We start from the raw sequence: 25538 nt of genomic DNA, 5'->3' as shown, positions 1-25538 counted from the left end.
CTTTTAAGGGTATTGTTTCTGATTCACTTGAAATGAAAGTTGGTGTTCCCCAAGGCAGTATATTGGGCCCATTATTATTTCTCATTTTTATCAATGATATGCCAAATGTAGTATCACATGGGAAAATATCCATGTACGCAGATGATACCACGCTGTCTGTAAATGGTACTGATACTGATATTATTTCTAAAAAGCTCACTGAAGATCTTTCTGCAATTAAGGCATGGTTAAATGTTAACAAGTTGTTTCTTAATGCTGAAAAGACAAACGTTATGCTCATTGGTAGTGAGCCTAAGTTACGTAATGATAAATGTTCTGCTTTTTCAGTTACCATTGATGATCGTCAACTTGAAAGAGTTCATAGTGCCAAATGTCTTGGTGTAAAGATAGATTCTAAATTACTCTGGCACAATCATGTTAACTCTGTTATACAGAAGCTTTTTTGTAAAATAGGACTCTTAAGGCGTCTTAAAACATATCTTGACGCACGACTCTTAATGTTTTATACAAAGCTCTTATTCAACCGCAGTTCGACTATTGTAGTGTAGTGTGGTTTGGTCGCTTCAATGAAGATATGCGTAAATTAAGTGTGTTACAGAAGCGATGTGCAAGAATCATATTACGTGCCAATTACCTTACGTCTTCTGATATAATGTTTCCTATATTAGGATGGGAATCACTTCCAAATCGTGCAATGTATTTCAAATCTTTGTTAATGTTTAAATGTCTAAACGATATGGCTCCACAGTACCTAATCAACAGGTTTTCGTATATACACGAAAAGCATAATGTTAACACCAGACAAGCTGCGACAAATGTATTGGCTCTTCCGCCTTGCATGAATGGTTATGATACTGTATATTTTAAATCATCTTTTTCATACAGTGGGGTTGAAGTTTGGAACAAGCTGAGTAATGAATTAAGAAGCTCAACAAATATGCAGACTTTCAAGCAAAGATTCAAGTCCTAAAATTTTGTGCATATACTTGTAAATGATGTGTTTTTATTTACTTTGAAAATTGTATGTATTTTTGTATTTTAAATTTGTCTAAGAGTTGTATATACTATATAAATTGTATGTTGTAAATTGTTGCTTTTAAATTATTGTATATATGTGTAGCAGGGCCCCATGTTAGACCAGCTATTTGGCTGAATTGGGCTACCCTGGATAAATATGATTAAAATAAATAAATAAATAAATAATACTATAAGATTTGAATTAAAAACAAGTATCCTACCTGTAAGCGGCAACCCTGGAGGAGGACCCCAAAATGTTCAGTTTGTCATGGCAAAAAATGGTGTTATCATAGTGTTGATTAAAAAAATGTATTTCCTACCTCAACTGTATAAGAGATCTTGTACTTCGCTCTAAAACATACGATTAAAAAGAGTGGAAATTCTCACTGCTCTGCGATGGCGCAGTAGTGGTATGGAGTCGTGGTCATCCTCAGGGATGCGACTGGCTGGCCTCTGGATGCTTCCCGGGTTCCTGCTCTCTACTGGTTTTGATTTATGTGTGTATCAATGGGCTATTTCAGTTGAAATCCACACTACCCCTGTGGAAGATTTTGTAAATATCTTCGACAGGGGGAGTATGTTTTTCCAATGTAATTGGCTAGCAAGGGCTACTTATTTTGAAACCCATACTCCCTCTGTATTATGGCTTTACCTACATGTATATCTTCCACAACTGGAGTGAGTATTTCAAATGGAAGTTACTCAACTGCCTATTCTATTCAAAACTCCTACTCCCTCTGTGGAAGACTTTCCACTTCCACAGGGGTAGTGTGGATTTTAAATGGAATAGCCCAATGTTGTTTATAGATTGATTTGTGTGTGTATAATTGAAATGTTTTTCCATCTCTATTCCCACCCACAGACATAAAGCTTCCTTAAGAATACAAGTAGTAGTGATGTCAATGGTATTTGGTGCTGTTGTTGCTGCATTGTAAGTAATACAGTATTGTCTGCAATATTGTGCTCCCAATTAATTTACTGTAAGTAATACCGTATTGTCTGCAATATTGTGCTCCCAATTAATTTACTGTAAGTAATACCGTATTGTCTGCAATATTGTGCTCCCAATTAATTTACTGTAAGTAATACCGTATTGTCTGCAATATTGTGCTCCCAATTAATTTACTGTAAGTAATACCGTATTGTCTGCAATATTGTGCTCCCAATTAATTTTTACTGTCTAAGTGCTCCCAATAATTTACTGTAAGTATTGTCTGCAATATTGTGCTCCCAATTAATTTACTGTAAGTAATACCGTATTGTCTGCAATATTGTGCTCCCAATTAATTTACTGTAAGTAATACCGTATTGTCTGCAATATTGTGCTCCCAATTAATTTACTGTAAGTAATACCGTATTGTCTGCAATATTGTGCTCCCAATTAATTTACTGTAAGTAATACCGTATTGTCTGCAATATTGTGCTCCCAATTAATTTACTGTAAGTAATACCGTATTGTCTGCAATATTGTGCTCCCAATTAATTTACTGTAAGTAATACCGTATTGTCTGCAATATTGTGCTCCCAATTAATTTACTGTAAGTAATACCGTATTGTCTGCAATATTGTGCTCCCAATTAATTTACTGTAAGTAATACCGTATTGTCTGCAATATTGTGCTCCCAATTAATTTACTGTAAGTAATACCGTATTGTCTGCAATATTGTGCTCCCCCAATTAATTTACTGTGCTCCCAATTAATTTACTGTAAGTAATACCGTATTGTCTGCAATATTGTGCTCCCAATTAATTTACTGTAAGTAATACCGTATTGTCTGCAATATTGTGCTCCCAATTAATTTACTGTAAGTAATACCGTATTGTCTGCAATATTGTGCTCCCAATTAATTTACTGTAAGTAATACCGTATTGTCTGCAATATTGTGCTCCCAATTAATTTACTGTAAGTAATACCGTATTGTCTGCAATATTGTGCTCCCAATTAATTTACTGTAAGTAATACCGTATTGTCTGCAATATTGTGCTCCCAATTAATTTACTGTAAGTAATACCGTATTGTCTGCAATATTGTGCTCCCAATTAATTTACGCCTCTTGTGATCTTTCAATGAAAAGGTGACCGATATGAAAAAATGTCCATGTTATATTTATTTTATATTTATTTATCATGCAAGTAAGCTTAATACTGGCATCAGTGCTGGCCGTGCTTTGGAACCGAGGAATATCCCAAGGAGCACAGCCGAGGGATATTCTGGATCCAAAACACAATGTTTAGGTACTTCACAATACACGAAAAATAAGTAAAGCAAATTAAAGTCCTTAACCACATGAGAACTACCTGCCGATTGGCCAAAAGAAGTTTTCATTATCAATTGGACCAATCAGCAACATTGTTAGAATAATTTCACCACACAAAAAAAATTGGGGTGAATTATTTGCAAAGCTGAATTCTGATTGGTGATTAAAGTGAAGATATCATGTAATTGACCAATCAGTGGCAATGTTAGATCGGCAGGTAGTGCTCAGGGGGTTAACCTCATTCATAATCGTCACCTTTCATTTTTTTAATTCAATTTACGTCACAGTTTCTTTTAAATTTAAAAACAAAATACAATTTTAACTATCGTTTTCCCTATAAAAAAATCAAATATCCGATTAGGGAAATACAGCTATACCACTTTTCACACTGATGTGTCAGTGACATCAACTCGTTGAGGCAGCTGTTTCACAGGCGCATCTATCCGCCGTCTTTAAGTGTGTGCATGTGTACACCAGTGCTTTGAACGAACGCTAGCACTTTGAGGCTGCGCACAATGAAATGGTATAGCAACCAATCACGCAATCATGCAGTGGCGGCACCACAGGGGGCATGAGGGGCAAATTCCCCCCAGTCAGAACACTTTCTCCCGTTGTAGTAAAAACCCAAAATTACGAACATTTCTACTTTTTGCTGCAATTTTGCACAAAATTTGGTGATTTTGCCCCCTGAAATTCACTTTGCCCCCTCAATGCATCCCCCCACAAATTTTTTTCTGGCGCCGCCACTGCAATCATGTGATGTCCAAATACGGTGACCAGCACCCGCGTAAATTGTTTGAATGCATAACACGTCATGCAGCACGGTTATTGTAACTAAAAAGCGTACTTTTAGCTACGTCAGGAGACGCGGTCATTATACTTTTTCAATAACCTGTAATTTGTGACCGCATATTTAATATTTATTCTCTGTGACTGGATTAAACACACGTGGCATCTATTCTTGAGGTTATAAATAAAAGCCAAATTTCGGATGTTTGGACTTAAAACCAAGAGTCTGTGTGGAATGTTTGATTTTATTGCAAAGAAAAGATGCAAAATAAGGATTTTTGCTCCTTCTTTGCCACAATTTGATCAATATTAGAATTTGACTTTTATCCCCAGTTAGATCGATAAATCAATCAATCAATCAATCAATCAATCAATCAATCAATCAATCAGTCAAATCCTCATTATTATCCATTCAAGCAACAACGAGTTACAACATTCTGAAAATATCAAATATAAATATATTTTTTATGAAAAATTTTATTAATTAAACAGAAGGCAGGTGTCTCATTTAGCAAAAGAGTAGATTGTTTTTTTGATTTAGATAAATTAGTAGTTTTTTCTGGAAATGGAAGTAATACCAGTGGTCTTCAAGGGTGTAATTTTTTTGGGGTTTGCCAATTTTGAACTACATTTCTTTTTGAGTTTTCTTACATAGACCTATACATTAAAAGAACATATGTGTACATCCATATCAAAACAATGCACTTGTCGGCTGCTACATGTGTCTCATTTCACGTAATAGCTAGGAATAAATACCAGACTCATCTCAAGTGGAGGTAACTTCCAAATATCCGCAAGTCATTGGGTTAGGGAATGTTCTCTGTATTCCTAAACCATGTGATTTGGGATGATTTGAAGCTACCTCCGCTTGAGATAAGGCTGGTATTTCTTCCTAGCTATTACGTGAAATGAGACACATGTAGCAGTTTCGACAAGTGCATCGCTTTTGATATGGATGTACACATATTTTTTTTGTTATTGTTTGTAGCTGTGTTGCACTGTGAAAAGTGCAAAAATTAATGTACCGCAAAATTTCAACTTTTACAGTAGACGTGGTAGAATTGATTCCATCAATTTTTCATGCTGCAATTTCCAGAAAACAAAATGCTTGATTGTAATATTGGTAATTTCAAATTTTCTACACAGACTAACAGGTTTCATGTTCAGAGCCGTTACCAGAGGGTCCCAAAATTTAAGAATTTGCGAGTGTAGCAAGCCAAAAAATCAGATTTTAAAAGAGAAAGTAACAAAATTGCCCCCCTTAGAAAAAAGTCCTCTTTTGAAAATCAGCACCCTGCCACAAAAAATCCTGGCTATGGGCCTGTTCATGTTAAATACAGGGTGCGTGCAGAACCTTGAAAAGCCAAAAAAGTGCTTGAAAGTACTTGAAAATCAAATTGCCTTTACAAGGCCTTGAAAGTCCTGGAATTTTGTTGAAAAGTCCTTAAAATTTATGGAAAGTCCTTGAAGAAAAAATGTGCTGAAACAATAACAATTTATTTTACAAATAAGTAAGAAAACAAGTTCAGAAATAAATCTGTTGTGTACATGTAGGCCTATATATTTTTCATTTTATGTAGGCTGTATATACACATTAAGGGAAGGGGTATGAACGTTTGGACAGTTTTTATTGTGGGACATTAGAGCACATCAGACATATCAATTGCATTCTGAATACGAAGAATGGCATTCTGATATCAAATAATTTTGATTTTTTGAAATTTGCAATGTAATACTCATTTATGGCAAATCATTAAAAATTTATATTTTTGATATTTAACAGTACTCGAAGTAAACTTTATAAATCTGATGATTTCTACCTAAAGTGTATGTAGGTGGGATGAAAAGCCGATGATCAATTGAAAATTTTAACCTTTTCGTATTGAAGATATGGATTTTTTCACAAAAAACACCAAAAAAAATAAGGTCTTTTTGAGAAAAAAATCCATATCTTCAATATGAAAGGTCAAAATTTTCAATTGAATGTCGGCTTTTCCTCCCAGCTACATACACTTTAAGACTATATCATTAAATTTATAAAATTTACTTCGAGGACTGTTATATCTCCAAAATGTGAAAAATATCAAATTTTAATAATTTGTCATAAAATTTGTATTATATCATGAATTTCATAAAATGAAAATTATTTGATATCAGAAAGACATTCTTCGTATTCAGAATGCAATTCGATAGGTCTGATGATGTGCTCTCATGTGGCACAAAAAATGCTGTCGAAACGCTCAAAACGCTCATTCCAGTTCCCTTAACTCTGTCTGGACTCATATATTTCCAATTTTAAAATGAAAATTCCTTAGAACCCTGGCTGGATGACTCTGCTAGATAATGGTACTCATATAATAACATGCATGTGGTCAAATCTTTTATATTATTGAGAACACCTTTTCATGCCCAAAATTGATGAATTTTGGTCCGTTATCGGACCAGCATGTTATACTGATCGTGTCGGTTTTGCATTGAAAAACTCATCTCTTTTTCCTCAATGAATATTAGCATAGTAAGAAGTATGTAATGTGTTTTAATGAACGATGATATTTGAGATGATGCTGGACTGATGTTATGGGCCTATATTCTAATATCAAGTCATGTTTAAAGTCTAAAGAAGCAAACTTGGGTCAACAGTTTGATATGAACCTTTTAGCTGTATCCTTTGGCTTTGTGTGGCCATCAGTCGGGCCGGTGGCCTTGGGGTGGGATGGGGGAGGTTGGGTGTTGGTGGGGGATGGAGTGTATGTATCTATTTCCCTTGGGATAGGCATACTATTTTTTGTAGTGACATCAATTGTGACCCCTCGGCACAACTGAGCCCGGATGTCGCCAGTGCCACTATTGAGATATGCTCCATCGAACTTAACAATAAACAATAGGAAACAAAGGATTTATTGACTGTTTTATTGATTTTTCACTACTTAAATGTCAAGTACTATAGACATGATATACATCATTTTAAAGCTAATTTTAAGCAGAATATTTTGGTTGAATATCTCAAAAATGATGATTGGCGACTTCAGGGCTCAGTTGTGCCGAGGGGTCACAATTATTTGATGACCTTATTTGCATATTTTGTTATAAAAATTGTAAGTGCACACGACAAGTTACAAAAAATAAGTTCAGAAATTTTAAAATTGTAAATTGTCATGACCATATTTGGAATCAGCATGAAAAATGCATTAAAATTAGTACAAACAAGCCTTGATATTTTGAGAAAATATAATAAAAACTTGTCTTTTTTTGTTTAACTTTCCTTTTTATTTGCAGGGGTGATTTGGCATTTGATGTATCAGGGTATTTTTTTATTATGATGAATAACTTTTGTACTGCTATCAATGGTGTCTTTACCAAGAAAAAACTGGATTCTAAGGTATGTTAATAGATGGATCATGCCTGTCTTACAGTACCCCTGATTGGTTAATGACATGAAAAAAATCATCTGAGTAACCAATCAAAATGAACCTTATAGATCTCTTATTTTTAGCACTTTTAAGCTTAAGTCCATTTAGCCCTACTGACTGTTCTCACCAGATTTTCTGATTGGTTCTCTGTTTGGTTCAAATTTGCCAAATTATTCATTTCATAAACACTTAAAGCCATATTATAACATTTTCAAACAAAATAGATTAGCATTTCTTTGCCATAAAATGTTAGCTTTTACTGTCAGATATATCCCCTTTTATTTTTGAGCCGAACAACTACGGCCCGGTAAAGCAAAGAAAATTGGAATTTACTACCAGCGCACATGTCGCCAATACGTACCACTCCTTCGGTCATGTTATGGTACAACCCTTTGTTGTGTATATCGCCGTCCCGCACACCGTGTACGTACTGTGTGTTATGAACATCGTTTATGCATTCGACTAATAATTCCATCATAATAATAAAGCGCTGGTTCCGTCGTTTTATTCAAAATCTCAGATTTTGACAAAACTACAGCACCTAGAGTCTTGATTTTTGCAGGGTATATTGGTTTAATAAAGTACAATTAATCGTGTAAAAATAAGAATTTGAAAAATTCAGTGAGGGCGTCCTCCTCAGCTAATGTTATAATATGGCTTTAATGATTATGTGAATGACAAATCCTTCACATTTAGGCAATTTATAAACAATTTTTTGTTGTACACTGGGATCACTGAATGGGTCTTTAACCCTTTTTGGACTAATGATCCTAGTGAGCTATTCCTAAATTGAAATGCACTTCCAGCAAAATGTTCATTTATTAGAGAATAAGTGATAGCAATTTTTGCTTTTAATATCATCTATTAATCATGTCATAGAGGATAGGCAGGTCCATGAGTAATGCATGCCGATGCACATTTCATTCTTAAATATTATTTCAATTATGTTACCATCTGGGAAAAATGAGGGAAAGTTGTTTTGCACTTCAGTTGCATGTGTTGTGAAGGTGTGCGCATGGTACACACTAGGTATACGCAGTGTTCGAAATAAGCCCTATCACAGGGCATTTGCCCCCCAAAATTTGCCAGTTACGATACAACTTTAAAAGTGTGGTGCCACATTGTACTGACTTTGTGTTGATTGTCTGAGACTGCACTTCAAATTGCTCTGCGTCAGATGAAATTGCACCACAACTTTCAAAATAGGGTGCAAAAGTGTGCCTCAAGGTAAAAAAAATAATTGGAAGACTTGGTATACATCTACAACAAGCTACGTACGAGCGCCTCAACAAGCATGTTCTGCAATGAAGTGGCCACTGTACATGTCATCTTATTGCCTCGTAGATGACATTTTGAGCTGTAATGAAATTTAGTGCTTACAATCTAAACCGTATATCTCAACTGATACAAATTTGCAGGAAAAGTGGCAGACTTTGCAACAGGATTCTTATGGCATAGAGTATGTGCAGTTGTCAAATTGACCTTTTAATTTTGACCGAGTGTGTTGTTTTAAGAGTGTTATCTTCTCACAACGGCATGGTACACAGGTGCCGCTAGTCAGTCGCGCTATGGCGCACAACCAAAGTCACATAAGAATGTGTTTGTAAGTCCACTGAACCATAACACAAGTACATGCTCAGTGCAGACAAGTGATGTATTTATTCTAAACTACACCCATGAGCAAGAGTCTGTTGGGTTTCCTTTCTTTTCAATTGTTTTGTCAGCTTTACATTGCCCACAGAAGGAGAACCGGGACTCGACTGCCATCTTGATACAGGCATGGAGCACGAATTGGGGGTATTCAGTTTTCCTCGGAATCCGCGTAAGGCATTCGTTGTCATGTAGCCTAAGCATGACATTGATGATGGCCACATTTGAGAGACGCACATGTTGCGACCTGCACACGAGTACCAAGGCGCGCTTCAGATGAGACGCATAATTGTTTTCGTTCATCTCCGCAACTGAATACCCCCAATTTCCTTCCCATAGCTGACATCGCGGTTGAACGTGGCGGTATAGGGAGTCCCGGTTCTCCGTCTCTAATTCTGTGACATTTTATCACACATTGTGATATTCTTTCCCTCCAACATTTTATAATTTTGCTCTCTTTTTCCCCCAGGATCTAGGTAAATGGGGTCTGCTATTTTATAATGCTTTATTCATGGTGCTACCAGCTATGGCTATCACCTATATGACAGGGGACTTGGATTTAGCCATAGAGTATGATGGCTGGGGTAATCCAGCATTCCTTGTGCAATTTATACTGGCATGTATTATGGGGTGAGTATTATAATGCTTTATTCATGGTGCTACTGGCTATGGCTATCACCTATATGACGGGTGACTTGGATTTAGCCATAGAGTATGATGGCTGGGGTAATCCAGCATTCCTTGTGCAATTTATACTGGCATGTATTATGGGGTGAGTATTATAATGCTTTATTCATGGTGCTACTGGCTATGGCTATCACCTATATGACAGGGGACTTGGATTTAGCCATAGAGTATGATGGCTGGGGTAATCCAGCATTCCTTGTGCAATTTATACTGGCATGTATTATGGGGTGAGTATTATAATGCTTTATTCATGGTGCTACTGGCTATGGCTATCACCTATATGACAGGGGACTTGGATTTAGCCATAGAGTATGATGGCTGGGGTAATCCAGCATTCCTTGTGCAATTTATACTGGCATGTATTATGGGGTGAGTATTATAATGCTTTATTCATGGTGCTACCAGCTATGGCTATCACCTATATGACGGGTGACTTGGATTTAGCCATAGAGTATGATGGCTGGGGTAATCCAGCATTCCTTGTGCAATTTATACTGGCATGTATTATGGGGTGAGTATTATAATGCTTTATTCATGGTGCTACTGGCTATGGCTATCACCTATATGACAGGGGACTTGGATTTAGCCATAGAGTATGATGGATGGGGTAATCCAGCATTCCTTGTGCAATTTATACTGGCATGTATTATGGGGTGAGTATTATAATGCTTTATTCATGGTGCTACTGGCTATGGCTATCACCTATATGACGGGTGACTTGGATTTAGCCATAGAGTATGATGGCTGGGGTAATCCAGCATTCCTTGTGCAATTTATACTGGCATGTATTATGGGGTGAGTATTATAATGCTTTATTCATGGTGCTACCGGCTATGGCTATCACCTATATGACGGGTGACTTGGATTTAGCCATAGAGTATGATGGCTGGGGTAATCCAGCATTCCTTGTGCAATTTATACTGGCATGTATTATGGGGTGAGTATTATAATGCTTTATTCATGGTGCTACTGGCTATGGCTATCACCTATATGATGGGTGACTTGGATTTAGCCATAGAGTATGATGGCTGGGGTAATCCAGCATTCCTTGTGCAATTTATACTGGCATGTATTATGGGGTGAGTATTATAATGCTTTATTCATGGTGCTACCAGCTATGGCTATCACCTATATGACGGGTGACTTGGATTTAGCCATAGAGTATGATGGCTGGGGTAATCCAGCATTCCTTGTGCAATTTATACTGGCATGTATTATGGGGTGAGTATTATAATGCTTTATTCATGGTGCTACCAGCTATGGCTATCACCTATATGACGGGTGACTTGGATTTAGCCATAGAGTATGATGGCTGGGGTAATCCAGCATTCCTTGTGCAATTTATACTGGCATGTGTTATGGGGTGAGTATTATAATGCTTTATTCATGGTGCTACTGGCTATGGCTATCACCTATATGACAGGTGACTTGAATTTAGCCATAGAGTATGATGGCTGGGGTAATCCAGCATTCCTTGTGCAATTTATACTGGCATGTATTATGGGGTGAGTATTATAATGCTTTATTCATGGTGCTACTGGCTATGGCTATCACCTATATTAGGTGTGGCTTGGATTTAGCCATAGAGTATGATGGCTGGGGTAATCCAGCATTCCTTGTGCAATTTATACTGGCATGTATTATGGGGTGAGTATTATAATGCTTTATTCATGGTGCTACCAGCTATGGCTATCACCTATATGACAGGGGACTTGGATTTAGCCATAGAGTATGATGGCTGGGGTAATCCAGCATTCCTTGTGCAATTTATACTGGCATGTATTATGGGGTGAGTATTATAATGCTTTATTCATGGTGCTACTGGCTATGGCTATCACCTATATGACGGGTGACTTGGATTTAGCCATAGAGTATGATGGCTGGGGTAATCCAGCATTCCTTGTGCAATTTATACTGGCATGTATTATGGGGTGAGTATTATAATGCTTTATTCATGGTGCTACTGGCTATGGCTATCACCTATATGACAGGTGACTTGGATTTAGCCATAGAGTATGATGGCTGGGGTAATCCAGCATTCCTTGTGCAATTTATACTGGCATGTATTATGGGGTGAGTATTATAATGCTTTATTCATGGTGCTACCAGCTATGGCTATCACCTATATGACGGGTGACTTGGATTTAGCCATAGAGTATGATGGCTGGGGTAATCCAGCATTCCTTGTGCAATTTATACTGGCATGTATTATGGGGTGAGTATTATAATACTTTATTCATGGTGCTACTGGCTATGGCTATCACCTATATGACGGGTGACTTGGATTTAGCCATAGAGTATGATGGCTGGGGTAATCCAGCATTCCTTGTGCAATTTATACTGGCATGTATTATGGGGTGAGTATTATAATGCTTTATTCATGGTGCTACCAGCTATGGCTATCACCTATATGACGGGTGGCTTGGATTTAGCCATAGAGTATGATGGCTGGGGTAATCCAGCATTCCTTGTGCAATTTATACTGGCATGTATTATGGGGTGAGTATTATAATGCTTTATTCATGGTGCTACAGGCTATGGCTATCACCTATATGATGGGTGACTTGGATTTAGCCATAGAGTATGATGGCTGGGGTAATCCAGCATTCCTTGTGCAATTTATACTGGCATGTATTATGGGGTGAGTATTATAATGCTTTATTCATGGTGCTACTGGCTATGGCTATCACCTATATGACAGGGGACTTGGATTTAGCCATAGAGTATGATGGCTGGGGTAATCCAGCATTCCTTGTGCAATTTATACTGGCATGTATTATGGGGTGAGTATTATAATGCTTTATTCATGGTGCTACTGGCTATGGCTATCACCTATATGACAGGGGACTTGGATTTAGCCATAGAGTATGATGGATGGGGTAATCCAGCATTCCTTGTGCAATTTATACTGGCATGTATTATGGGGTGAGTATTATAATGCTTTATTCATGGTGCTACCAGCTATGGCTATCACCTATATGACAGGTGACTTGGATTTAGCCATAGAGTATGATGGATGGGGTAATCCAGCATTCCTTGTGCAATTTATACTGGCATGTATTATGGGGTGAGTATTATAATGCTTTATTCATGGTGCTACTGGCTATGGCTATCACCTATATGACAGGGGACTTGGATTTAGCCATAGAGTATGATGGATGGGGTAATCCAGCATTCCTTGTGCAATTTATACTGGCATGTATTATGGGGTGAGTATTAAGTTTTATACTATTAACGTGAAGTCAGAGCCACATCTGACGAAAGCTTGACCAACTTCACACAGTGACTGGCTGCACCTGTAGTTTTCACACATTGACCGGCTGCACCGGTAATGTGATATCCGAATAAAAATCAATTGTTATGGAATCCCGTCGTGAAAGCCTATCCACTTAAATGCCTAGATATGCTCGACATAAAAAAAATGGCCCATAGTGGTGTTTTGTGGCCAAACTCCTCTTTGTCAATCTTTGAGCATATCATGGTGGTGATCTCCCCATTTTGCATGGTTCTTTTTAAGCAGTGGGCTTTGGATATATAATTGTGTGATGAGAAGTATAGCTATATCATGATTGACTGCTCTACCCCCCATCCCTAATCGGCAAACTTTCTGAAGCTGCAAAACAGCAAATGGTTTCTATGAATCCATTTGTAACCATCTTGAACTGCTGAAAGTCATTAGATTTAAAGGGATGGCAGCTCCCCAACCATGACATACCTTTGGGATCATTGCACTGGGGCTAAATGGCACATAAACCTTGTGCATACATTCAGTTGTGTTTTTGTGGCCAAACTTTCTTATGTTTTGAGCATATAATGGGGATGATTAACCCTGATGTCCCCAGGTTTCACAATTCTTTTTAATGATAAGTGTAGCTATGTCATGATTGACTGTTCTACCCCGCATCCTCTAATCCCCAAGCTGCAAATGGTTTCCTTAAATCCATTTGTAAAATAGATAACGTTGTTGGGCAGGAAAAATCTCCTATGTGCTTATGGCCCCTGAACATGTTTAACTGCAGTACAGGTTACATAGGTAGTTTTGCTTTAAGGGGCCAATGACTCATAGGAGGATTTTCCTGCCCAACAACGATAAAAAAATACCTGACACTTATAATGCGTCTTTACCGGAGGATTCAAAGTGCAGAGCAAAAGAGTGATGCAGCCAGACAAGTCATTAAAATCAAATCAATTCTCATTTCCCTAGTATCTCTACAACATTCCTATTGGGGCAGCCTGCATACAGGTACAATGTGGCCAAGGTACTTGAATGGTACTGTACAATAGCAGGGAAGTATCAGTACCACTGCAATACCACTGCTGGTGGGTCCTGTGCAGTAGCAGCATTGGTACTGTGACGTAGGTACTCTGTGTGTACCAGTCGACACACCTTGGGAACGGTGTACCTGTGCAGGCAGCCCCAATAGGAATCATGTAGTGATGTTGTATGCAACTATTTCTAGTATTTTCATGTTCATCTTTTCTCAGTTCATAACATGATTATTTTTCTCTTGCAGGTTTATATTGATGTATTCAATTATGTTATGTACAGCTTATAACTCAGCGCTAACTACAACAATTGTCGGCTGTCTAAAGGTAAGATAAGTGTCATCAGAGTTTTTTATTGCCCACATTGTTGTCATTGGGCAGGAAAATCTCATGTGTGTCATTGGCCTCTGAACATGCTTAAAGCAAAACCTTTTATGTAACTGGCTGGCAGTTTTGTTTCAAACATGTTCAGGGGCCACAAACACACACATGAGGTTTTTCCTGCCCAACGACAATATACTGAATCAAATTTGACATACAGAATGGCTGGTGTTTCTATTAGTGGTTCATCAGTAAGGGTGTGATGTGGTTACACTAATGATGCACAGATGATTCTAATGATGATTTTCTCAAACATTTACATCTGAGCAAATTGGTTTTTGATTTTCAAAAGGTGAGACCAGGGTTGCAAGTTTTCATGCTTTTGCCTGAATTCAGGCTTTTGCGTAGTCCAGCTTTATGAAATTTCTTTTATTATCAGCCTGTTTTAGGGCCATTCTGGTCATTTTCACACTATTTTTCAGGCTTATTCAGGCTTTTTGTTATAAGTGGACTTTCATGTTTCAGCTGTGTGTTTAGACACACACCACTGCCAAAGGAACGTAATAGATGTCCCTATACTGAATCATATAGCATGGGTGATGTTTAAATGTGTGTGGTTCAGTACATGAGTGATGTGGTAGGCAATAATACATAACAGGTGTGACCTATCTATATGTGTTGAAATTCCCATGAAGTGTTTTAACTCCGGGATCTCCGGTTTTTCCTCCTGCTTTCAAAGTCCGGTGATTAGTTGTTTCGTTATCAAAAACTTCCTCCACCCAATGGAATTTTGGGAGCTGCACAGATAATTGGTGGATATTACAATCTAAGTGCGGATAGGTGTGGGCCGTGTTCAGCTGCAATCAGCCTAGTTGATGCGATCTGATTCTGATGATTTGCCAGTTGCGGCAAAATTAGAGCGGTTTGAATCATCCGTAAAAGTGGTTATTTTTTTGTGTGTAAATTTTCGTGCTTTGTCGATTTTTAACCATTTCACTTATTTTTAAATTTGTGATTGTGAGTTTTCTTACATAGACCTATACATAAAAAGAACATATTTGTGTGTTTTTATTTTCACGATAGCTGCATTGAGTGCGAAAATATCCACTTTTGCAGTATATAAATTCAAAATTTATTTCTTATTTATTTCTGCATGTATTTCTTTCTCCTACAGAATCTACTCACAACCTATGTAGGCATGGTGTTTGGAGGTGATTATATATTCTCCTGGACAAACTTTATTGGATTAAATATAAGGTATGCCACATTATTTTCTGCATCTCTTACTGCTGTATCTCAAAAGGCTGCCTTGTGTGATTTTTTGTTGTTATTGTCGCCATTGTGACTTCCGGTTTTTGAGAGCACTTTTAGGACACTTTGACCTCTGACATTTCGGGGAAATTGCTCTAATTATTATTTATTTATCTATTATTGTAAAAATGTTATCATTAAAAATATTTAAATAATTAATTTATATAACAAATATATTTTTTGGATTTGTTTTTATTCTAGTAAAACTTTTTAAAATAATTTGTGTATGCACAAAAACAAATATTTCTGAATTTTCGCGATAGGTCAAAGGACAAAGTGTCCTAAAAATGCAAAAACTGTCCCACAATGCATTGCAAACTTCTAATGCCGATTTGGCTTATTGTGATGTGGTACACTACACTGTAAAATAAAGATTATATATATTAATTTTGATGTATCACAGTATTGCAGTCTCATGTCCATTAATAAAAGAGGTATGCTGAAATATAAAATGATATGAAAATACAACAATGATAATAAAAACCACAAACGGCTGTCTTTTGAGATCTGACAGTATGTGATGTAGACGACATTGCCGCTCTGAAGATGGGAGTACATGCTCACTGTCAGAATTTGCAAACAGGGATGGGCTAAATTAACATGCTGATTGTATTTTAATGGGCAACTTTTCAACATTGGCTCCTGCGATTATCGGTAGTTTCCTCACACACATAATCCTGCGACTTTTGGTAGTTCACTCTCATAGAAACCAATGGTTAAGCTAATCCTAGCCCTAATCCTAACCCTAAACCTAACACTAATTTCGTGTAAAATTAAAGGAATAACTGGACTTGGGCTGACTGCACAGAATTAAAACCAGAGAACCCGGACTCCCTATACAACCACATAAGCTCCGTCAGCTATGTGGAAAAAAATGGGGGTATTCAGGTCCTTGCCGATGGTGGGCGTAAACGGGTGAAAACAATAATGCGTCTCATCTGAAGTGTTTAGGTATGGCGTGTGCAGGTTGTACCGGGTGAATTGCATCTCATATGACAATGATTGTCTCGACCATATTCCAAGCTAAACCGAATACCCCCAATTTTTGCCCCATGCATGTATCAAGATAACGGTCTAGTCCTGGTTCTTTGGTTTTAATTCTGTGGCCAACTGCTAAGGGTGTTATCAAATGTCGTATGTGTCGTATTATCGTTGACATGACCCTAAATCCGACATGTCAAATTAAACTCCCTTTTCGACACTTTACGACACATATCAAAAGAGAAAACGAAATTTCCATGCTATTTTGTCCAAATAAGCTTACCATACAATCATGTTTTTGCCGGAAAATCGAAAATTACCTCCTGAAGTTGAACGCATCCTGGAAGTAGAATGAACCAGGAAGTATGTTTACACCGGAAGTCAGTGATCGTAACTCATATCAGCATGATTTTAAGCTTATCTTTCATTTTTTCAGCATTTATTAGGTCTCATTACGAGTGTCGACACATGTTAATTGTCACATTTTCCCCCACAAAGTGTTGAAATAGAAATCATGTGTCGATAACACCTACACTAACTGCTAATCTGTTGTTCATTTTCTTTCAGTGTGGTTGGTAGTTTATTCTACTCCTATTATACCTTTGTAGAGAAGAAACAACCAAAGCCTCAAGGAGCACAGAATGGTGGCGAGAAAAATTCACAGAGCAGTTGATGACAGGTCAAAGGTGACTGGAATGAGGTCAAAGGTGACTGGAGGAGTACATAGATATGGGCATTTGTCATGGCAATATTTGTGTCTGTAATAATCACATTATTGTCATATGAAATGTATACGTTTCCTTAGTTTACAATAAACTAAAGGAGGGTACGGTATCTTTTTAGTTTACAATAAACTAAAGGAGGTGCAGTATCTTTTTAGTTTCTTTTTTAGTTTACAATAAACTAAAGGAGATGCACGGTATCTTTTTAGTTTACAATAAACTAAAGGAGGGTGCAGTATCTTTTTTAGTTTACAATAAACTAAAGGAGGGTGCGGTATCTTTTTTAGTTTACAATAAACTAAAGGAGGGCACGGTATCTTTTTAGTTTACAATAAACTAAAGGAGGGTACGGTATCTTTTTAGTTTACAATAAACTAAAGGAGGTACGGTATCTTTTTAGTTTACAATAAACTAAAGGAGGGAATACGGTATCTTTTTTAGTTTACAATAAACTAAAGGAGAATGCACGGTATCTTTTTAGTTTACAATAAACTAAAGGAGGGTACGGTATCTTTTTTGATTCCTTAGTTTACAATAAACTAAAGGAGGGTACGGTATCTTTTTTAGTTTACAATAAACTTCCTTAGTTTACAATAAACTAAAGGAGGGTACGGTATCTTTTTTAGTTTACAATAAACTAAAGGAGGGTACGGTATCTTTTTTAGTTTACAATAAACTAAAGGAGGGTACGGTATCTTTTTTAGTTTACAATAAACTAAAGGAGGGTACGGTATCTTTTTAGTTTACAATAAACTAAAGGAGAGTACGGTATCTTTTTAGTTTACAATAAACTAAAGGAGAGGCACGGTATCTTTTTAGTTTACAATAAACTAAAGGAGGGTACGGTATCTTTTTAGTTTACAATAAACTAAAGGAGGGCACGGTATCTTTTTAGTTTACAATAAACTAAAGGAGGGTACGGTATCTTTTTAGTTTACAATAAACTAAAGGAGGCACGGTATCTTTTTAGTTTACAATAAACTAAAGGAGGGCACGGTATCTTTTTTATTCCTTAGTTTACAATAAACTAAAGGAGGCACGGTATCTTTTTAGTTTACAATAAACTAAAGGAGGGTACGGTATCTTTTTTTATTCCTTAGTTTACAATAAACTAAAGGAGGGTACGGTATCTTTTTTGATTCCTTAGTTTACAATAAACTAAAGGAGGGTACGGTATCTTTTTTGATTCCAAAGATTTTCTGCAAAATTGTGCTTCCATGTTGTGAATATTTTAACTGTCCACTTTTCAAACCAAAAGTTCATTGATATCCTATCAACGAAGGTCCTTTTGTGGGGGGGGGGGTGTCCAAAATCTGATAATACATTTGTGAAGAAACTAGGAAAAATATCTGTCAAACCCAGCAAACATAAAAATGTTTCTGAAACGTTATTCACCGATCGCACGGTTATCTCAAAATGAGGTTCAACCTGCAAAGAGTGTGCCTGCGGCCTGCGCCTGTCAAGCACATGCTTTAATTACCCCATACGCCTTGCAAAAGCCTATTGTTGAAAAGTGTGATAAACAAAAAGGCACATTTTGTGCATGCGTTTGCAGGGAGAACCTCATTTTGGAGAGCAAGATGGCGGTGCAAAGGGCGAATAACCAGGTTATAAACATGTTTTGGTTTTGGTCAAAATGTTATAACCAGGTTAAAAACATGTTTTGGTTTTGGTCAAAATGTTATAACCAGGTTATAAACATGTTTTGGTTTTGGTCAAAATGTTATAACCAGGTTATAAACATGTTTTGGTTTTGGTCAAAATGTTATAACCAGGTTATAAACATGTTTTGGTTTTGGTCAAAATGTTATAACCAGGTTATAAACATGTTTTGGTTTTGGTCAAAATGTTTTGGTTTTGGTCAAAATGTTATAACCAGGTCATAAACATGTTTTGGTTTCAGTCAAAATGTTTTAATAACATTTAAATGACAGGTTAATAAAGGTCATGAATAAAACATTAAAAACGTTTTATATGAAAAACACAATAACATTTTTAAAATGTCAAAATGATTTTATAAAATATATATTTTGGCAAGCATATTTGCAAATATTTTGTCAACATTTAAAAACATAAGTTGGAATGTTTTGCAGAAAGTTTTCAAAAATATTTTCCGAATATTATTTAAACGTTTTATACCCTTCATAGGCCTATGACCCGACTTTTAAACATTTTCTGTGAAACATTTTGTGGTTGCTGGGAAGTTCAGGTTTAGAATTTGGTTTTGCAGTGCGAGAGTCAATCTTGATTCTTGCAAAATAAATTTACGGGAATCATTTGATTCTTGCAAATCAACTTCTGTGTACAATACAAAAGTTTGCTAGAATCAACTTTGATTCATGCAAATCTGTTTGAGAATCTTTGCTAGAATCGATTCTCGGATTTTCGCCAAAATTCTGATCGTGAAGTTGACCTTTTGGTGTTGGAATACTTTTCTGAATGTTATTAAAATGTTTTATAGCCTTTATATGACCAGACTTTAAAACATTTTGTGTAAAGCATTTTGTGGTTGCTGGGAAGTTCAGGGTCAGAATTTTGTTTTGCAGTGCAAGAGTCAGTCTTGATTCCTGCAAAATAAATTAGCAGGAATCATTTGATTCTTGCAAATCAACTTTTGTGTACAATACAAAAGTTTGCAAGAATCAACTTTGATTCATGCAAATCTGTTTATGAGAATCTTTGCTATAATCGATTCTCGGATTCTCGCCAAAATTCTGATCGTGCAGTTGACCTTTTTGGGTTGGAATACTTCACACTTATGTTACAAGGAGGGCCTAGATTTTGATGAGAATCACAGATTCTTGTAATGATTCTCGTAAGATTCGGTTGCGAGAATCAACTTCTCTCATTGTATCATACAGTAAGTGCAGTGACTATGATGGATTTTGATTCTCGTAAACCTGAACAGGTAAGGAGGAGGAAGGAGACAATGAAAGCACTTTTGTTGATAGGTTGTCATCAAACTTTTGGTTTGTCCCTTTTGTTCACAATATATATTTTTTTATTGTTGTAGGTAACAGGGTTTTCTTTAAGCATTTTGCTGAAGAGGTATATTCAATTTTAGTACCCTTTCAATTGTAAATTTTTCCTCTGAAAGAGTATGAAAAATAGCCTAGTGGGTAATTTTTTACAATTGTGTGTCTCAATTTCACTACATTGTTGCTTTTCTTTTGCCAGGGCACTCCAGAGACCGCAAATTTTCTTCATCAAAAAATTATTAGTAACTACTATTATTAGTAACTTAACCAAAAAAGTAATTACCCCACTTTGTTACAATGTGAAACTTGAAATCTTTGCATCAAAAAACAGAAATAGCAAAAATAAACCCAGGTTAATGTCTGGATAACTCAAAGTTTGTAGCCATGGTGACTCTTTGAATGAAAAAGATGCATTTTAAAAAGTTACACTGAAAAGCTTCTCAAGTCAGTGTACCATTACATACTCTACATGACTGGTCAAGGATGACATGTGGTGACCAGTGATGACTAGGAATTCTAGCAACAAAAGCAACATTTTCAATGGGTTTAGGTGCAACTTTTGAATGGGGGTCTTTTTCATTAACACAAATGAGGCATCAAAATTTGCAAAACAAATGCATAGATTTTGAGTTACATGTATTATCACATAATAAATGGGGGAAATGATATTTTGGTAGATGTTTATATCCCCACTCTAGCAATTTGTCTTTTTCGCGACATTCAAATGATTCAATGCTTCAAGGCAAATGTAGACCCACATCACCCAAATGAAAATATCGGGTATTAATTTCAACTTATGGAAAATTTGAATGCGTATGATTTCAAGGATGTGTATTTGAATGCGCCTACGGCTTCAAGATTTTGTATGTTGGACTTTGCACTCTGGATTTCAAGGGGTACGCATAGGCGTGAACGCATACATACATGGTATTTGTGTGTTAAAGAAAACCCTTGTAGGTTACTTTATTTTAGCAGCTGAATATATAATTATCCATCCATATTATACTTATTTATCCTTTAAGTCCTTCCATATCATTAAGTTTCTGCATTAATTATGAAAATTGTAATGGGTTGACATGCAGTAATATTTGTCACACCATCAAGCACATATTATTCTACATACGAAGAGCTTTGTTGCAAAACCCCTTACATCCACTTGAGCAATTTTGAGAAAATATAAAAAAATCATCAAAAAAAGTACTGATATTTGGGGGTTTTGCAACAAAAGCAGTTTTTGGCGGGATGCTTGGGTAGGGTGAGCATCCCGCCGATTTTTTATTGTGATGGTCTGTTTAAGTTTTTAATATTCATTGGTGGCGGAAGCGGTGTAGGGATGGGGGACACACCCCCCTTAATGTATCCATGTAGGGACTTTTTTCCCCTAAAAACCATACGAGAAGAAAAAATAAAGTAATAAGTGCTGTGTTTGGGGCCAAAGTATGGTAAATTGCAAAATTTGTTGCGCTTCACACACACTAGGCCATTAAATACCAAAGTCCATGATCATTTTGGGCTAAAATAGCCTGAAATTTAAACGTTTCTCATACTTTGCATGCAAATTGGCAGTGAAAGTGGATCAAAATATGCTTGTCCCTCCTAAATTGTGATACTTCCGCTGCCACTGTCCTCATTCATTCTGAATTGGCTTGTACGTATATTATTTTGAAGTAGGAAACATTCAATACCAAAATATAACTAATTGCATTTATTGTATTTCTTTTAACAAAATAATATCCACTGATATCTTGGGAAAACCAAAGAGATAAGATCCAAAGAAAACCAACTCTGTCTCATGACAAGTGAGACGCCCCCCTCTAGAGTAGTTGCTAGGACTAGCGATTGCTAGCTCTTTGCATGGGAAGGCAGGTATGCTCTGCACAGTTAACTATTGCCTTGTATGTCAAATGGGAACTGTTAATTGGCAAGAGCCTCCAGGGGGGGGGGTGCTTGTGGATTTGTGGTTGGGCATTCACAACCGGATTCTCACCTCTATTGATAAGGCAAATATAAGAGTATGTTTATCTAGACTGAACCTACTATAATTTTGTGATTTCGAGTTTTCTAACAAAGACCTATACATTAAAAGAACATATTCGCATGATTATTTTCACTGTATCTGTGTTGTGTGCGAAAATTAATGTATCGCGAAAATTTCCACTTTTACTGTACCTCCTGTCCGGATTATTTTAGTACTATCAACTTTGATTTAAACTCTGTGCTTGTTTATGTTGTGCTGATAACACATTGTCGTTGGGCAGGAAAACCTCCTCTGTGCTTGTGGCCCCTGAACATGTTTAAAACAAAATTGCCAAACCAAAATGGTGGATTGGGCTATTCCATTTAAAGCGGTCAAGTTTGCTCAATCTTTAAGGCATTCGACTATGGTGTGAGAGGTTGCGAGTTCGAACCCTGGTGGTGCCCAGTATGCTCATGTGAAAAAATTGAGTTAGCTTGAAATTCCCCTGGACAAGGAATTTACTGCTAATTTGTCTCGTTGTAACCCGTACGAAACCTGGGGAGCTGATCCTGGTTGCGAAGGTTATTTGTGGAATGTCTAGGGTGTGCGCTCTTGAAGCAACAAAGTCCCTGAATTGTTGTTTAATGGTTTATGGTATGATGTGGGGCCGTAGTGGTCAGCGACAACCTGTAAAGTGTGCTGAGGCTTGTGGATCATCGTCTAGGCGTTGTGCCTGTGCCCAGCACACTATAAATCACTGCGCTTTTTTAAAAATAAAACTCCACACTATCCCTGTGGAAGATTTTGGAAATATCTTCCACATAGGGAGTATGAATTTCAAATGGAATTAACACATTAGGCAGCTCCATTTGAAACTCACCCTCCCTCAGTGAATGATCCAGGTTGAATCTTTCTCAAAGGGTGTGTGAAATGCAAATGAGCTGCCTAATGTGTTCATTCCATGAGAAATTCATACTCTCCTTGTGGAAATTATTTTTCTGTATTATGTTTATATTTGAATGGATGAAATAAAACTGAAACTGAAGATATTTCCAAAACCTTCCACAGTGGGAGTGTGGATTTTACATGGAATAGACCATTTACATTTCTGTTAGTCACATGGCAATTTGAAGTTGTCACTCCTTGGATCTTACCTCTTTGCTGAAAACAGTATTCTGTACTTTATTGTATATTATATAGATATCATTTAATTTAAATAAGAGATATTTTATCTTTTGTAAAGTGCTATGTAATGCTTAAGATATACCTATTTGAAACTAAATTTCAAGCCCCTGAGCACTACCTGCCGATTTAACATTGCCTCTGGTTGGTCAACTACATGATATCTTCACTTTAATCACCAATCAGAATGGAGCTTTGCAAATAATTCACCCCAATTTTTTCTCTGGTGAAATTATTCTAACAATGTTGCTGATTGGTCCAATTGATAATGAGAATTTCTTTCTGGCCAATCGGCAGGTAGTTCTCATGGGGTTAAGTATTATAATCTTTTGTAACCAAACCCTTGTAGTATGTAACATTTTAGTTTGTGCAATAGGTTCTGTTTTGGGGTTTAAGGTGACAAAAAATTATCCTCTTCTACGGGCCTGACCGACCCAGATTTTACATTTTTCAGACTGTATTTAAAAAAAAACTTGCTGTATGCATGTAAAAAAATGTAAAAACAAACCCTGACAGTCTGACTCCACTTGAAACGTCAGTCCGCCCGTAGAACAGGGTTGGTTTTTGTCGCTTAATGGTCATTTTATTTTATGTCAAGCGACCAAGCAAACTGAGTTAAAATGTTGATCAAAATTTATTGCCAATTACTAAAGCACTATTGCCTTTTCTTATAGTGGCACTGATTGGCTAATGACATGATGTAATCATCTGAGTAACCAATCAAAATGCACCACAATTGTTTTAAATCAAAGCCATCAACATTATGATCAAAACCATTTTGCAAAATATTCAAGTGTCGGGTTGTGAAATCGTCCAGCCCTCATCAATTTTCACGGGTTCAAACTTAAATTTTAAATTTTTGGATTTAACTGTGGTTTCATCGCGCGTTGGAAATTTTGTTCGAGATGGAATTGGAAAATGTTCAACTTTTTCGCATCGCGCTGCGATGTCGCAGCCGTGCACGCTTGTGATTGACTGCTGGAAATCAAGGTCGGTAGAATGACCTTAAAAGGAGATGCAGACCTCGCATGCTTTTCAAACATCGCAATATCGCCTGATGAAATTAAAATGTACATTTTAATTTTAATTTCTTCGCGCGATGCTGCGATGTTTGAAAAGCATCACAGCATTGCATCGCTCTGCGAAGTGGAGTCGGGATTGGACTTTACAATCCAACAAAACAAGTGTGCCATGAATTGGTGCTTAAGTGAACATTGAGCCAGGACATTGAGGCCATCATACTGACCTTGTGGCAAAATTACATGGGCCCTGCAAGCCCGCAAGATGACATACAGGTGAACATGTGCATGAGCTTTGATAGTATGAGGGATCATCTCCTTTTGAATGCTAATGAAAATATAAAGAAAAGATGGCACCAAAACCAAAAAATTAGGTGATAAGAATTGGACCAATTTTGATCACATATTGATTTGGCTTTTAACCCCATGGGTACTACTGTCTTCATAATTGTTTCCTGTAAACCAGTGCCTATTTTAAGCTTTGGCGTTATCCAGTTTACATGCGTTGAAATTGTATATTATGGGTGTAAATGTGTGTGAATCCAAATTGGTCATGTATTTATATCTGAATCCCAAAATGAAAAAAATACCCACTTGGGAACACAATAATTGAATTTTGAACAATTACTTGTTCACGATTCAAACAAAATGCTCAAGCAGGCAAAAGAAGTATGTAAACATACCAGGAAACACAAAACATTTTACAGAAAATCGTCGGGTTATATAAAGGGTACATAAAAATATATGTATAAAATGTTTTAATAACATTCAGAAAAGGTGGTGTAATACATTCTCTCATAATGTTATTAAGTGCTAAAATTATTTTGGCAAAAATGTTTACCCCAACGTATTTTACACTAACATATTTTACACTAACATTTCAGCAACATTTAAAAAAATGTTCTTGTAGTGTTTGTTCATGTAAAACGTGTTAAAAATGTTTTTTTCCTGACCTATATATATAACCTGACAATTAAAACAGTATTAAAA

General features: G+C 36.6%; 1 protein-coding gene across 1 annotated transcript in view; it reads left to right on the top strand.

Annotated features, from left to right (window-relative positions):
- The window catches only part of LOC140145377 (nucleotide sugar transporter SLC35D2-like), a 32646-nt gene extending 15121 nt beyond the window's left edge, over positions 1-17525 (top strand). Inside the window, exons 6-11 of the mRNA XM_072167125.1 lie at positions 1880-1948; positions 7341-7443; positions 9594-9754; positions 14326-14404; positions 15573-15655; positions 17258-17525. Of these exons, the coding sequence (XP_072023226.1) occupies positions 1880-1948; positions 7341-7443; positions 9594-9754; positions 14326-14404; positions 15573-15655; positions 17258-17363 (601 nt within the window). The 3' untranslated portion in view covers positions 17364-17525. The remainder of the gene's footprint in view (positions 1-1879; positions 1949-7340; positions 7444-9593; positions 9755-14325; positions 14405-15572; positions 15656-17257) is intronic.
- Positions 17526-25538: the final 8013 nt, after the last annotated feature.

This window comes from Amphiura filiformis, chromosome 2 (assembly GCF_039555335.1).
Source record: "Amphiura filiformis chromosome 2, Afil_fr2py, whole genome shotgun sequence".
Taxonomy (NCBI): Eukaryota; Metazoa; Echinodermata; class Ophiuroidea; order Amphilepidida; family Amphiuridae; genus Amphiura; species Amphiura filiformis.
Note: the sequence above shows the minus strand (reverse complement) of the source record. Positions and strands in the feature narration are given on the sequence as shown.